Source organism: Malus sylvestris, chromosome 8 (genome assembly GCF_916048215.2).
Source record: "Malus sylvestris chromosome 8, drMalSylv7.2, whole genome shotgun sequence".
In the NCBI taxonomy this organism is placed as follows: Eukaryota; Viridiplantae; Streptophyta; class Magnoliopsida; order Rosales; family Rosaceae; genus Malus; species Malus sylvestris.
In genome coordinates, this window is record NC_062267.1 from 21,424,437 (window position 1) to 21,440,479 (window position 16,043).

The 16,043-nt window shown below is 38.0% G+C and overlaps 1 protein-coding gene across 1 annotated transcript; it reads right to left on the bottom strand.

Moving 5' to 3' along the window:
* Positions 1-5,344: 5,344 nt before the first annotated feature.
* Positions 5,345-6,244, bottom strand: LOC126631437 (L10-interacting MYB domain-containing protein-like). The gene is made up of 2 exons (XM_050301565.1): positions 5,912-6,244; positions 5,345-5,836 (listed from the first exon to the last, which is right to left on the bottom strand). Exons 1-2 carry the CDS (start codon positions 6,242-6,244, stop codon positions 5,345-5,347), a joined length of 825 nt encoding a protein of 274 aa, XP_050157522.1.
* Positions 6,245-16,043: the final 9,799 nt, after the last annotated feature.

The window sequence follows — 16,043 nt, forward strand, 5'->3', positions numbered from 1 at the left end:
TCTTCTAAATCAGCCAAGTAATATCCTCTTTTGTCTAGTACTTGATTAACAATGAAAGGACCCTCTCAAGTCTAGCTCCACTTCCCAAAGCCTTTTATTTAAGCTCCCAAAGGTAGAATTGATTTCCATACTAACCCTCATTCCTTGAAGGTCTTTAATTTTACCTTCTTGTTGTATGCTCGGGCAACATCTCTCTTCCCATCTTGAATTTTATCTAGGGCTTCAATTCAAGCTATATATAGAGCTTCAATTCCTTGACACATAGCCTGAATATATTCTTCATTGTGTAACCTAAACTGATTTTGAATCCTAACAGAACTCACATTAATCTCCATATGGAGTACAACATCTTGCCCGAAAGTTAAGGCATAAGGAGTAGTTCCAGTTCCTGCCCTCTTGAGGTTCTGTAAGCCCACAAAGTGTCTCCCAACTTCTCATGCCACTTCTCTAGACTATCTGCCACCATTCTTTTGATAATGTTCACCAAGACCTTATTGTTGGCTTCTGCTTGACCATTTGACTGAGGGTAGTAAGGACTAGATTGGATCATTTTTATCTTGAACTTACTTGCAAATTCCTCAACTTCTCTTGAAATAAAAGATGGCCCGCGGTCTGTGACAATTGTCTCGGGCACCCTAAATCTATGTATGATTTTGGTTTCAATGAACTTCTTGACTGCAGTTGAAGTAATGGTCTTCACAGTTGAAGCTTCCACCCACTTGGTGAAGTAATCTGTTGCCACAATTATGAATGTGTGTCATTTACTAGAAGCTGGATAAATTTGCTCGATAAAGTCCATTGCCCATCCTCTGAAAGGCCAAATCTTGACCATGGGGTTCAAAGGTATTGAGGGCACATGTTGTAGAGGTCCATGTCTTTGGCATAAGCTTTGCAGTCTTTCTCCATCTCAGGCCAGAAATAGCCATATCTTCTAACCAACCATCTCATCTTAGTTCCAGCCTGATGTGCCCCACAGATTCCTTCATGTACGTCGGCTATTACCCTCATTGATTCTTCTTGGCCTAAGCACTTTAGCAAAAGTCCATATGGAGTCTTTCTTAACATAGCTTTACCGCACAAAATATACTTAGTTGCTTGTCGTTTATTCTTCTTACTTGTGGGGAAGGATGGATATTTCAAATACTGAACAATAGGTGTCCTCCAATTTTCTATCTCCATTTCTTCAGTCATCACATTTAAGTTAAATCCCATTTCAAAGATAAAAGGGAGATATCTTTGCTGCACTTCTATATTGATAGGAGCATATTTATGCGACTTAGTTGGCTTGTTCTTGTGCATTTATGTCGTGTTTCCTTAGTTATTTTAATGTTTAAAGTCATTTTCGTGTGTTTTCAGATTTTATGGACAAAGTAGGCAAGAAGATGCATTTTGGAGCATTTTGGAGCAAAATGGAACTTGGAATGTATGTCACATATTTGGGCCAAAGTGGATGGACGAATTTGAGAACTAAAGAGGCCAAGAATGTGAAGAATTATGGTCCAAAAGATGAAGAACTCAGCCCAAAAATTTGTCACCCCAACTTGCCTTCATTGCCATGCAAAACAACATAGAATTCCCTTTGGATTCCCATGCCATGCTTGATCACTCTTGTCCCCTACATAATTTCTGATTTCATGCTTCAATTCATTTAATTATTACACTTAATTGCTTGATACCTCTTGTTCCCTTCACCCAAAAATTTTTATACAACTTTCATAACCATAACATGCACCAATTGATGCTCCATCAGTCACATTTGGAATCCCATGCCTTGTGTACCACATGTTGCTGCAACTTTGACCCATTTATTGACACATTTTCACCTCCCTTTCCATCTCTATGCAATGTACACAATCATTCATGCTCCCTAGCTACAAGACCACTCCATTTTACCCTTCACACTTTGCATCATCACTTCATTTTCACCCTTGGACCATTGCACACCACATACACTCTTTGCCATGCATTCTCCCTAGCCTAACCCGATTCTCTAAGGTTTTTGGGGCCTATATATACATGTTTACACCCCTTGGCAAAGGGTTCACACTCTCATATTCACCATTCATCACAGAAATTCGTCCATACTCACCCTAGGTAGCAAAACACCCCAAAAACACCATTCTAGTGCCTAGAAAACAAAACAGCCACTCCACCTTCTTCCACCCTCTTTGCCTAGTTCTCCACCACCCTCAAACACTCCTCCACACTTACCCTAAACCTTTCCATACCATTCCCCATCCATTCTACATCATAAAACTACCCAAAAATCCGTCCACAAAGCAATCTGCCGCAAGCAAGCAAAGGAGAATTCTTGGATGCACTTGCTACCCAAGTTGGAGCATTTTAGGTGTTTTCTTTCCTTTGATTTTAATGTCTAATTTTATGTATCTTTGCTTTGTGAGTATGAGGAACTAAACCCCTCTTAGTTAGGGGGTGATTCGAAACCATGTTCATACTTGCAATATGATTTGATTACATCCAGTTGTGATTCATAAGTTGTGAATTCAATTTACTTATCCGATCGTATAAAAAATGATTTGTGTATGTTGGTTGAGAGTGCACGCTTAATTTTCATGCATGAATTTAACGCTAGAATATAAGGGAGTTTCACCTAATCATTATGAACTTATATTCACAAGTAGTGAAGGTTGCTAGTCACAATCACGTTAAGTAAATTCTTGGCATAAGTTTCATGCAAATCATAGTAACGAGTGCCTCGTCAATGCTTATGTTTTTCATAGAACTTAATGATTCTTGCTTGTATCTCTATTATGCAATTCATGTAGGGAACTTGTAGGGAATGTTTTGGGTTGTCGTATGCAATCATCCAAACCAATAACTTGTGGAAAAACTGAGGGTTAATTAGTGCAATTCACGGTTAATTTGGGGCGTTGAGTATTCATAGCTTATCGAAAAGCAACTGGAAATCGTTTTGTATGCAAGTGTGACATGTGTGGAGAAAAACCTCCTAGCTAGCCTTCCATCCATAAGTTTCATTCAAATTCATTTTACAATCTGTTTTGATTCACTTAAATTTGTCTAAGAATTTGTTTACTTTGTTCTTGTCTTAATTTAATTATTTTCGTCCAAAATCAACCCCATCTTATTTCTTTGAGTCATATTAATTAGAACTTGTCTTAGATTATGTTTTTAAGTGTTTTAGTTCATTAGAAAACCAAAATTCGTCCAAGTTTGTGTTAGAGTCCAAAAACTGCCCAGATTGTGTGTTTAAGGTAGTTTTGAGTGTTTAGGGGCTGTTTTGAGTCTTTTGGTTTGTTTTAGGGCTGGTTTGGTATTGCTGTGGTTTGAAAAAAAGCTGTTGTGAGAATAAGCGGCTGTGCTGTGAAATAAAGCCAGCAGAGTGTTTGGTAAACATTTTTGTAAAAGTGCTTTTGGAAAAAAAGGTGTTTGGTAAACTTTTATGTAAAACAGCTGTGACTGTGTGAAATGACCAAAAAGGGTATAATACTATATGCGCTATTAATTTAATTTTCTTAACAAATAAAAGTGAATTATTAAATATACTTTATTTTTAAAAAAAGAAATATTTATAAACTTTATCTTAAATATTAATTAGTATGACAAAGTACTTCAATTGAAATATTTTAGACTGAATAGCTAGGATTCATTAGTACAATATTGTTAATGTACTTGAAAGTAGTCTAATTAGATGCATTCATCAAACTTGCTGCTATTCTATTTCTTAATGCTTCTATCTCATGGGATCCTTCAACTTGATAATTTTGGTATTCTTCATCATCATCATCACTACTATCGCTCTCTTCACAATAGTCCCTGGGGTCATCAAAATGACGATCACTTTCAGAATACCTCCGTATGTAGTTATGAAGAGCCATTGTAGCAATGACAATCTTCACTTGCTTATTGAACGGGTAATTAGGCATATCCCTTAAAATTGCCCATCTTTTCTTCCATACCCCAAAAGTTTGTTCAATGATGCTCCTTAGAGAAGAATGCATGTGGTTGAATACCTCTTTATGACCCGTTGGTTTGGGACCCCTACGAAAATCCGGGAGATGATATCTTTCACCTTTATATGGTCCCAAATAACCTCTCATTTGTGGGTACCCCGCATCTACCAAGTAATATTTTCCTGAAAATTGAAAATTTTGTTTTGTATTGTAATAATTATACAAAGCAAGCATGTAAATTGTTATAAATAAGTATGAAGATTACCATTTGGAGGCTTTGGAAAGTTTAAATTTGGATTCCGTAGCACGCATAAAAAAACCCTTGTATCATGTGCAGTGCCTTCCCATCCGGCACAAGCAAATGTGAATTGCATGTCAAAATTACATGCAGCCATAACATTTTGTGTCAGTATTCCTTTCCTACCAATGTATGGAACTTGATCCGGAGGTGGTATTGAAGCCTCAACATGTACTCCATCTATGGCACCAATACAATCCTAAAAATAATAACATAGAAGAAAATCGTCAACCTACACTTATAGTTTGCAAACACTTATAGTTTACAAATAAGTTAGAAGACGAGTCAAAATTTACCTTAAAATAAGGCATGTATCTTGTATCTCTCCTTATTTCTTGGGGAATGCCACGAAACTCAGAATCCATCGGTTTGAAAATATCTATTGCCATCTTACATACGATATCTAACACAACACCAAAATATCTACTAACAGTCTCACCAGAATGTTGAAATCTCTCTTGAGCTAATCTATTTTTCACACCATGTCCCAACATATGTAAGAACATTCCTAATATTTCAATTGCATTCATTTTCCTTGAACCTTTCAACCCATAATTAGTTTGCAAGTCATTGGATAATCTATAAAACACATCTTTGTTCATCCTAAACATTCTATAGCATCGCACATGATTTCCTTGTAGTACTTCCATCAACCAAATATTACCTGTTTGGGAAGAATTCATACACGGAGTTTTGTGGACATATTTTAAATAATATGTTTCAACAGCTCTCGCTACAGTGCATATAATTACACCATCCTCCAAATCCTGAACATCATCATCAGAGGTATTCATATTGAATATACACCTGTAACCTAACACATAATTCAACATTCCACAAGTCATAATCCAACAATCACTAAGAAGTCATACTCCGACATTCAAGAACAAGTCATAATCCAACGTTTAACAAGAAATCATAATTCAACATTCAACATATAATCCAACATTCAATAAACATGTAGTAACATTCAATACATAATCTTAATGCAAAGTACAACCACACATATAGTCCTAATTCATAGTTTTAGGCTTTTACCTCCCTATTGTTCTTTGTTGAACATATATTTCAACCAAGTTAGCTGGACTTCAGGATCTTTTATCGTGCCAAACACCTATCGCTTCTCTGCGCTACAAAATAAACATGTAGCAAACAACCATAACTCGTTAGGTGGCTCACAACCAGGCAATTGTGCAACAGTCGCTAACACTTCTGAAATACTATTTCCTATATGAAGTTTGGACATCAATGAGTTTGCAGAACTCCTAGTTTCATAAACTTCAACAAGACGGTCAATTTGACCACAAAGTTTTGCAGCACCTCCAATTTTTTTCCCTTTCTTGTTTTGCAATTCTCCTTGCTTAGCCACTCTTTTTTTTCCCTTCCTACTAGCTTGCCTTATATCCTGCATGGTCTCAATTTCATCTGAATCATCTGAATCAACTTGTCCTATAGATTCATCTCTTGTATCTGGTGGTAGTACTCCAGAGGAAGGTGCCCAGGCATGTTCACCGGTAGCAACTGTATTCGAGAACATCCTATCTAACTTGTCCTCCATCTCAGGACTAATGCCCTTTTTTCGGAATTTTCCATATTCTTTGTTTATCTACAAATAAGAAAGAATATGGTTAAGCCATATTGCATGATATCATAATACATATTAAAAAATAAATACACAAACCTGAATTTTATTATTCCACCACTCCTGAGAGGCATCAACGGTACCCTTGCTCGAATTCCACCCTAGGCCAGTTTCTTTACCAACTAGCTCTTTCCACAACTTCCACTCATTTTTAAGTGCATCCCACTTATTTTTCAGTTGCTTTCTTTCATAATCATGCCCTGTCTCTGCCTTGAAGTTAGCTCTAATATTTGCATATCCATCTTTGTCAAAGTGAGTGCCCGGACGATGTCCGGCCTCAACCTCCTTGATGCAAATATCACAAAATATAGATATATTGTGGGCATTCCATGTAGCAATAGGATTTGAAGAAGATGCCCCATTCTTTGCCATTGATACCAACTACTGATTTGTAATATAACCAAGAAATAACCAATAAACGATCCACATACAACTACAAAATATTACATCACAGTTTGGGAAAAAAACTGGACCATTAATCATAAGATTAAATTGCACAGATTTATATGGATACCCCACAGGTTTACCAACACATAAAAATACATGAAAATACATTAACACATAAAAATTGCACAGATTTATACTGTTCATTAATGTTCTTAATAATCCATCTTAGGGAGATCTCTGATACATGCTTTTGATGTGTTTTCAGTGTTGCATTAATGAAGCTTGCAGAAATGAAGTACTGTGGCACAACGAGGTAAACCATTTAGCAGTTAGTATTTCCAAAATGGTTTGAAAGAAATAGACATAACTTCTCTTAGAGTATGCGGTTACAAGATAGGTGGATTTGTGCCGATAAAAGTTTGAAAGAAAGAAGATATTTGTTAAAGCACAATCAGTTTCCTTACGTGATATTTATTCAATATAATGAATTTAAATAGTTGATGGTTGGTCAGTTTGGAAGTACTCTCGTTATTATAAAAGGAGAAGGTCCTTGTATGCGACAATGTTTTGACAATGCTGTTTTTATGAATTGTTGCAGTTATTTTATAAAGCTTCTTTTGGATATAGACTACTTGAATAATTCACACGATGAACCATAAAAATACATGAAAAATCATTAACACATAGATCAACCATAAAAATACATGAAAATTCACACGATCAATAAGATAAAAATATTCACTTGACTATTATTATTTTTTTAGTAGACAAGAAGACTGAGAAATGAAACAAGTAGTCTATCTAATCCTAATCTCTGAAAAACCTTGTTTCAAGTAAGAGCTGAAAGCCAAACCAACAAACACCAAAAAACCTAAAAGAAAAGAAGATGAACACACCAGAACATATAACCACTTCTACCTATTTCATTCTTTATCTAATCCTAACCAACAAACACCTAACCACTTCTACCTATTTCATTCTTTATCTCTCTTTACTCCTGCTTAATTTGTTTTTGAATCATTCAATCACTCCATGCTCAAATTTAACAGAAATCAGCTACCCTAATTTCATTCTTTCAAGTTTTGGTCTTCTACTTTAATCCCTAGGTTTCACGAGAGGATATGTACCACTAATCGAATATAATCACGAAAATTACAAAATGCTTGAAAGAAAACTCATTTCAAGTGCAAACTAATACGTAAACACATAAACCAAATACCATTTAAATGCAATCACAAAACAGATTTATCAAAAACATGAAAACCGAATTTTGTACCAAGACAAAAATAATCCACCTGTTCGAGTACAGCCTCAGCGATGTCCTAAGAAACCCACTTCCTTCCAGAGAGATACGATACGAACACTGACAAAGGGATGACAAATCAGAAGCACAGTTCACAGATTAGAACCAGAGCAAAGCTTTATAAAAAATTATCCTTTACCTAAACCCAAATCAGAAGCAGACCTTCTCAATTTTTCTTGTTTCCTCCACAAACCCTAATTTTTCCCCAATTATTTTTTTCCCAATTATTTTTTTCCACAAAACAAAATTTTCTACCTATCACATTTTCCCTCTTTTGTGAGTGACAAAGATCCTATAATAGTGTACATGTTTTATCGCAGGTAACTTTTCAGGCGGGGAGTGTTTCTTGTGTGTGGTTATCAAGGTGATGGTGGGTCAACACTTCCCTCGCTCGCGAGCTCCTATGTTGAAGACGCTGGTGTAGCATCTCCGACATCTGGTTGAAGAACTCAGCATCCCACCCATATCACCTTCCCCAATTAATTTTTCCCCACCCTCCATCCACAATTGTTTTTCCCGACACCCATACCCTCATCCCTTTGCTCTTCCCACCCCTTTTTCCCTCTCCCATCCCCAAAGTTAAAAATCCAAACAAATAAATAAATAAAATTTACAAGAGAAACTTACCAAACCAACCTGGAGAACGAGAGAACAAGGGAGAACGCTGGTTTTGGAACGAGAGAACGAGAGAGATCTGGTTTCTTGGTTCGAGTATGCGAGAGGAGAGTAGACTGAAGGAAAGAAAGGAGGAAGGCGAGAAGGAGAGAGAGGCGGAGAGGAGAGACTGTATAAGGAAGGAGGGCAATTTTGTATTATTGAAAAATTCATTAAACCTACACTGTTCACCCGTGTTTTTGGTTTGGGAAGCCGCAGCTGTTTTTGGGAAGCTGCAAATAGCAGCTTCCGGTTTTAGGCTTCTTTTCACCCTCAGCTTTAAAACAAAGCTGCTTTTGGAAAATTTACCAAACACCTCAAATCCCTCTAGCTTTTTTTCACCCTAGCTTTTTTTTAAAGCACATCACTACCAAACTGGGGCTTAGTGTTTTAAAGTATAGTTTTGCATTCTTTGAGTCTAGTTAGTGTTTTAAACTTTGTTTTTACGTTTTCAAGTCAGTTTCCAAGTGATTTAGCAATCCCTCCTAATCCCCGGCCTAGAACGATCCCTACTTACATACTTTACTACAATTGATAAAAAGAGGGTTTAATTTTGTGTGTTAACTTATTTTTCACATCATATATCCCCTTCAAACTTTCTTTCTTGGATCTGTACTCCAGAAGCCAATTGTGCCATTTCATTGGCAATTGCGTTTGACTCTCTAAGGATATGGCTGACTTATATTTCATTGCCCCAGTAGCTCAATAGTTGTGTAGATGCCACATAGTAATCTGCCATGGTGATGTGTCTGTAATTGTATTCTCCATTTAACTGATTGATTACTAATTCTGAATCACCAAACACCTCAATTTCAGTTGCTCCCAACTCTATTAATATTTCCAGGCCGATTATCAATGCTTCATACTCTGCCCGATTGTTGGTAGTCTCTTGATAATCCAGGAGGAATGAATAACAATAGTGCGTTCCTTTGGGATCAATGATGACAATCCCAGCTCTAACAACATTTTGAGTACAAGAACCATCAAAATATAGTCTCCAAGGAGTGATCAAGAGGCTATTTATTCTTTTTATCTCTTGCTGGATCCATTTTTCTCTGCCCGATAAGGCTTTGCTTGGTAGGGTCCACATACTGGCTACCTCCAGAGTTCCTGGGATGTTAATAATCTCCTCTTAAGACTCTTGGTGCTCAGCCAAGAAGTCTACAATTGCTTGTCCCTTGATCGCTCTTTTAGGCACATATTGAAAGCTGAACTCTGATAGTGCTAGAATCCACTTTCCAACTCTCCCAGTTAGCATTGGTTTTGACTGCATGTACTTGATCACATTTGTCTTGGCGATGAAGTGGATGTGGCAAGGTAACATGTAATGCCTTAGCTTGCAAGCAGTGAAGTATAGAGCCAATCACTACATTTCCACAGGTGTATATCTTGTCTCTACCTCAATAAGGATTCTACTGAGGTAGTATATTGCTTGTTCCTTCCCACCTTCATTGTTTTGGTCCAGCAAGCTCCCCATTGACTTTTCAGAGGTAGAAATATAAAGCTTTAAAGGCTTCCCCCTTTGAGGTGGCATGAGCACTGGTGGAGAGGTAAAGTAAGCCTTTATTCTGTCAAAAGCCTCTTGGTGTGGTGGGCTCCACTCAAACACTTCTTTGTCTTTCAATCTTAATAGAGGAGTTAACGGTTGAATCTTGCCCGCCAAGTTAGCAATGAATCTCCTCAAGAAGTTGATTTTTCCCAACAGCCTTTGCATTTGTACTTTATTGGTGGGAGAAGGTGATTCCATTATTACCCGAGCTTTGTTCTTGTCAATCTCTACACCTTTTTATGAACGATGAATCCCAAAAAGATGCCTGACCTTACCCCGTAAGCACATTTCTTTGGATTCATTTTTAGCCTGTGGATCCTCATTCTTGTTAAAGCTTGTATGAGGTCTATCAAGTGCTGTTCTTCAGTTTTAGACTCACAACGATGTCATCAATATATACCTCCACACTATGACCGATTAAGTCATGAAAAATGACATTCATCGCTCTTTGATAGGTTGCACCAGCATTTTTGAGCCCGAATGGCATGACTAAGTATTCATATGCTCCCACATGACCTGGGCACCTAAAAGTTATTTTGTATATATCTTCTTTAGCCATTTTTATCTGATTATAATAGGCATTCCCATCTATGAAAGATAGGACTTTGTGTTTGGCAACTGCATCTATGGATAAGTCAGCCATGGGCATGGGATATTCATCTTTAGGCGTAGCTTCATTAATGTTTCTATAGTCAACACAACATCGAACTGCTTTAGTTATAGCTTTCAATACGGGTACAATGTTGGCTAACCACTCGACATATTTGGCAGGCCTAATAAATCCAATATTTCAATTTCTTCTTTGACTTTTTCCTCGATCTCCTTTGACATCTTTTGTGGTGCTTGCTTTACAGGTTTATATTCCTCCTTAATAGGCATCCTGGATTCTACTAAGGTTGGATCTAAACCTGGCATCTTAGTGTAATGCTAAGCAAAACAATCTTTGAACTCATGCAAAAGGTTAACTATCTTTGCCCGATCTTCCACTTCTAACAGGCCACTAACTTGTATAGGCATTGGATCTTCGTTAGTCCCCAAATCAATGTCTCTAAGGGGTCTTGCACCTCTGGTGGTGGCTTGTCAGGTTCTGCACACCAAAACTCGACTAACTCTGGATTCTCAGGCAAGTCTTCTGGCCCATCCAGGTCATATATACATTCGTCTATTTATATGGCCGCTTCCAACTATCTTCCAAAAAACTTTTCTTCACCTCGGTTCTGGCTGCTTGAAGCTTTTCCTCCTTATTCGTTGGGCAAACTCTCATTTTCCTGCTTCTTCTCTCTTCCATACACCGACAATCTTTTGATTAAGGACCTGACTACAACTACTTGGTCATTTCTTCTTTGTTCTGTCATTACTGGTGTTGGGGAGTTGGGACAATATGGGGGCTATCCCATTTTTCCTTGGTGAGGAATAATCTTTGTTATAGAAGCTTTTGGGCCGTCACCTTAGTCTGGCGGTCATTCTTGTCAGCTCTTATGCATTGTAGAATTCCAACACTGGGATTGTAAAAGCTAGCTTCTACAACATTAGCAGTGGGGAGGAATGGCCGTGACTCGGCCTCTACCATCTCCTAAAATCTTGGTCCCATGGCTCCTTCCTCATGGTAAACTGCAACTTGTTGATGTAAGGTAGAAGGCACATAGATGCTCTGATGAATCCAATCTTGGCCTAGTAAAGCTCCATAGGTGGAAGTATTGTCCACCACGAAGAAGGCTAGCATGATTTGCTTGTAACCCAAGTCAACCTCCAGGGGCAATATCCCATGAGTTTGTGGGGATGAGATCCTCCTCACTTCTACACATCTTCTTCATTTGCTTGTACGACAACACATTGACCGCAACTCCTCCATCAATCAAAACCCTCTTGAATGACACTTCCTTTAGATGGGCAGTTACTTAAATAGGCTTAAGATGGTTGGCTAAGATCAAACTCGGGCAACTGAAGACCATTCTATCTGAGTATATTCTATCGGGCTCTTTCTTTGTGAGCTTAGGCAAACCTATTCTGCCCGACTCCTCTTTTCCTGCTGATCACTCATATATTTCATGCATTTATACCATCCATTTCTAAAGTTTTTGTGATGTTTTTATGTTAAAATTGTAGTAACTTACCTTACCTTGTGTTAATGTACAGTTAATTTTGTGTTAGCATTGTTTTCACAGAAATAATGGAATGATGGAGGAATAAAAGAAACAAAAGAAATCCATGGCATGGCAGTCATGGAGTGATGGAGTGATGGAGTGATGGAAAAGAATAAGAAAATAAAACAGTGGGAGAGCACGGACGAAAAAAAGAATAAAAGAATAAGAAGCAGTGGAGGGCAGACTGAAATAAAATAGGCAGGGAGTGGACGAAATTAGTTCAGAAAACAAATGAACCACAGATTCTCAATCAGACAAAGAAAAATATTCTCACTTGTACCAAAACCTGGCACTTCACCTTGCAGGCCACTCACGGCAAACATCATTATGACAACCAAAAAGAAGAAAGTCACGGAGAAAAGAAAAAAAGAAAGAAAACACTGACAGAATAAAAGGCGCGGAAGAGAGTAAGGGAGGTGGGGGGAATACAGGCTGCCTTTGGCAGCGTGAGAGACAGGAGGCGGAAAGAGCAGTAAGGGCAGAGGGGAGACTGACACGGAAGCAGCAGAGGCACGGCAGGCGAGAGAGGATTGGCAGACGCAGATTGGCAAGGAGAGCTGACGTGAGAGACAGCAGGAGGAGGCTGCTTTGAGCAGCGTGAGAACGGGAAGAGAAAAGAGAGACTGTCAGAAGCACAGTCCACACGGGCAGAAGACCAGAGGCACGGGTGGACTGGCGAGCAGCGTGAGCCTCGGGGAAGAGAAAAACAGAAGCAGCAACCTGCCTTCTCTCTCGGTTAAATCTTTCCAAACTTATATTTTATTTCTGTTTTAATAATGTGTAACTAAATTTATTTTGGCTAGAGGTTAATTCAAAGCCATGAATATATTTGTAATATGAATTGATTACCTTCAGTTGTGATTTCTGAGTTGTGATTTAATTTGCTTAACTGCTTGATTGATAACTTATTTTTGTATGTCGATTAAGAATGCATACTTAATTTACATGCATGAATTTGATGCTAGAATATAAGTGAATTTCACCTAATCGTTATGAACTTATATTCACAAGTAGTGAAGGTTGTTATCCACAATCGTGTTAAGTGAGTTCTAGGCTGGATTAACATGCGTATTCCATAGTTATGAATGCCTAGTCAATGTTTATGATTTCCGTTGAACTTAATGATCTTTGTTGAATGTCTCTATCATGCGTATTCCATAGTTAGGGACTTTGATGAGGAATAATTTGGTTGTAATGCGTATTCCATTCAATCCAATGAATCTAGGGAAATCTAAAGAGTTAATTTAAGCGGACCTAATTAACTTGGAACATTGTCATTCACAATTTATTGAAAGAACAACTGAAAATCAATTTAGGTTGCATATGTGTCATGTGTGGAGAAGAACCCTCTAGCTAGTCCGTCACCTATCCTTTCACCTTAATTCATGCTTTTGTCAATTCTGTAATTTATTTAAGTTTAATTTACTTCTCGTAAAAACCAAACCCCCCCATTATTAAATTATATTATTTAGTTAGTTTTCATTGTTATTAGTCTTTTAATTCAATTTCCGTCCATTTCAGTTCCTAGTGTCTAATTTGATTGTTTTCATTATTTTGAGTCATTCTAAGTGTGTTTCGAGTTATTAGAGTTTTTAGCCTAGTTTCGTGTCCTTGAGTCTTGTTTAATATTTTTAAATTAATTTAGAATAGATTAGCAATCCCTCCTAATCCCCGGCCTAGAACGATACCCTACTTACATCTATACTACAATTGTCAAAAAGAGGGTTTAATTTGTGTGTCAAGTAATTCTCACATCACCTGCCTCTTCAACACTAACATGTGCCATCATAGGTTCTGTTGCCAAGTAATCACCCTTAATTGTGGTAGGTTGATCATGTTTGGGATAAAACATGGCAAATAAAACATATGTCATGTTTACGTGGAAGTTGCTAGGTTCAGGTAAGTCCTTCTTGCCCCCGATGTGGCTTATGAATTCATCTAACCAGGTATGTGCTTCTTCGGGCAACATCAGCTCGGGCAACACCTCCTCTTGAGTTATGCCAAAGTTTGGCATTTGTCTTAGAACTTCGCAAAGAGTGTCAATCAACAAAGGTAAGGGTATCCTTCTCCTAAGCGAGATATTTTGAAAACATATTGGCTTCGGGCTCCATCTTGGTGTTGGCATCATTACCATGTCCTATTGAGCTATCCTCAAGATTCTGTACTTTCCTGGATGAGGGTTTTGTGGCACATGATCTCCTTCGCTTTCAGTCTTACTACTTGCCTTTTCTACCTCCTTCTTGCTCTTCCACTGAAGTTGATTTCTTCCCCCTTGAGGTACTTTCTCAAACTTCACATTCTCAAAGGTTTCTAAGGCAGTGGGGATTTTTAATGAGTTCATGTGGGTTTTGTGCTACCTCTGAACTCTCCTAATCATAGAGGCTCCCATTTATTTGACGGGTCTCCCATCCTTTCCAACCACATACCATTTCTGCCCGAGTTGGGCAAGATTCTTCTTCGTGACTAGATTCACTATCCTTTCCCTTCTTCTGACATCTCCACCGGCATAGCTTGGCTAGGGTGGCCTCACATCCACCCATCTTGGTATTTTGGCTTTTCGGTCATCCACCTCTTCAAAGGCTTCATAATTTTTGAATACCTTTGATAAGCCCTTTGATTGAGAATCTCCTCCTAACCTCTGGAAAACATTTCTGGATGTCTCTTTCTCAGCTGTCCGTAAGATACTTCTACGGGCTTCTTATTCTTCTTTCTCTCTTCTTTTGATCAACTCATGATCAATGATAGCTCCTGATGCTGGTACTTCCAACTCATATTCACATTGATACCTACTGCATAATACCACTCTATTGACTATGGTTGTTTTGGGCTTCTCGGGGAACTTGATAGCTCCTTCTGTTGGCCTGTCAACTTGCCTCCTTTCTGCTTTGACTTCCTAGGTAGCCTTCCATTTCCCTTTCTCAGCCCACGTCAAGTTTGTTGGAAATATGCCCTGAAAGTCAATCTTTGGAAGAAAACTTTCAGGACAATGAATGAATGTATAGATTACTCTTATACATCAAAAGGCAAAGATACTAGTTAGGACTATCTCAATAAACGATATATGTCATAAATGGTGAATCCATGGACAATGGATCGATGTAAGAAGTAATCTAATGATGTTAGACTACAGAGACCTTCTTCACATAACCATCATGTCCAAAAAGGTTCCTGGTCATATGATTGTCAGAGGGATACTGACAATGCAAAGACCAGTACATACTATGTCCCCTTCAATTGGAATGATGGAAAGTCTCATCCCATTCGTGTAGTGACATTAAGACAAGTATGTAGGTGCTCATTAAGGGAATGAGTTCACTGAACACAATCGAACGAGAGTACTTGCATGGAGGTCTATTCACATGTCAAGCAAGTAACTCTAATGGTTGGAATAATGTAAGTAGTCCTTTGACCTGAGGCATCATAGTTGTCTTGTGGTTAGGTCCTTGATCTTTGATTATGTCAAAGTCACTCCATCCGCAGGTGTCCACGGCATAGTTAGGGTTAAGCCACTTAGCCATGGAGGCAAGTAAATGCGCAACAAGGGATCTCTAATCCTCGTTATGAGAGGATGAATACTCTAAGATATGATTCGGGAATCTTCGGCCGAAACATCGAGCGTAATAAAGGAAAGCGCTCCTATATGACTCAATTGAATCATATAACATGGAATAATCGCATTAGGGGTTTGACATAATATATCCATACCCTAATAGTGTGATTGAGAGTATTGCTTTAGAGAAGGATCGAATTACATTGTAATTCCAACTGAATAGGTTCTCCGAACAAATTCTACAATAGCTTGGGTAGCCATGATATATGGTTAGATATCACTCATGGCTTGTGAGTTCTTCTAGATGATTAAATAAGTAGTCGTCAAAGAAGAAGGAGAATTAAAAGTAAGTTTTAATTCACTAAGTGATTGGATTAAATATAATCAATTGGATTGGTGCCAATCACCTCACTGCCTTGCTAATTAGAACCTAAAATGATTGTACACCGATACACTCTTGTAGTGAGACAACTAATGGATGAAGGAAATAATTAATTGGATTAATTAAGTGTTGTGATTAATTAGAAAGTCTAAAAAAATCATAAAAGCGATAAAAGATCGTTTTGGGCTTAAAGAAAAGTTCG

What these genes read in the sequence shown, in the direction of transcription:
- LOC126631437 (XM_050301565.1), bottom strand. Translation starts at nt 6,244, where the DNA reads ATGGCAAAGAATGGGGCATCTTCTTCAAATCCTATTGCTACATGGAAT. An exon ending in GGTGGAATAATAAAATTCAG is followed by an intron (nt 5,837 to 5,911) that starts GTTTGTGTATTT and finishes TCTTATTTGTAG; the next exon opens with ATAAACAAAGAATATGGAAA.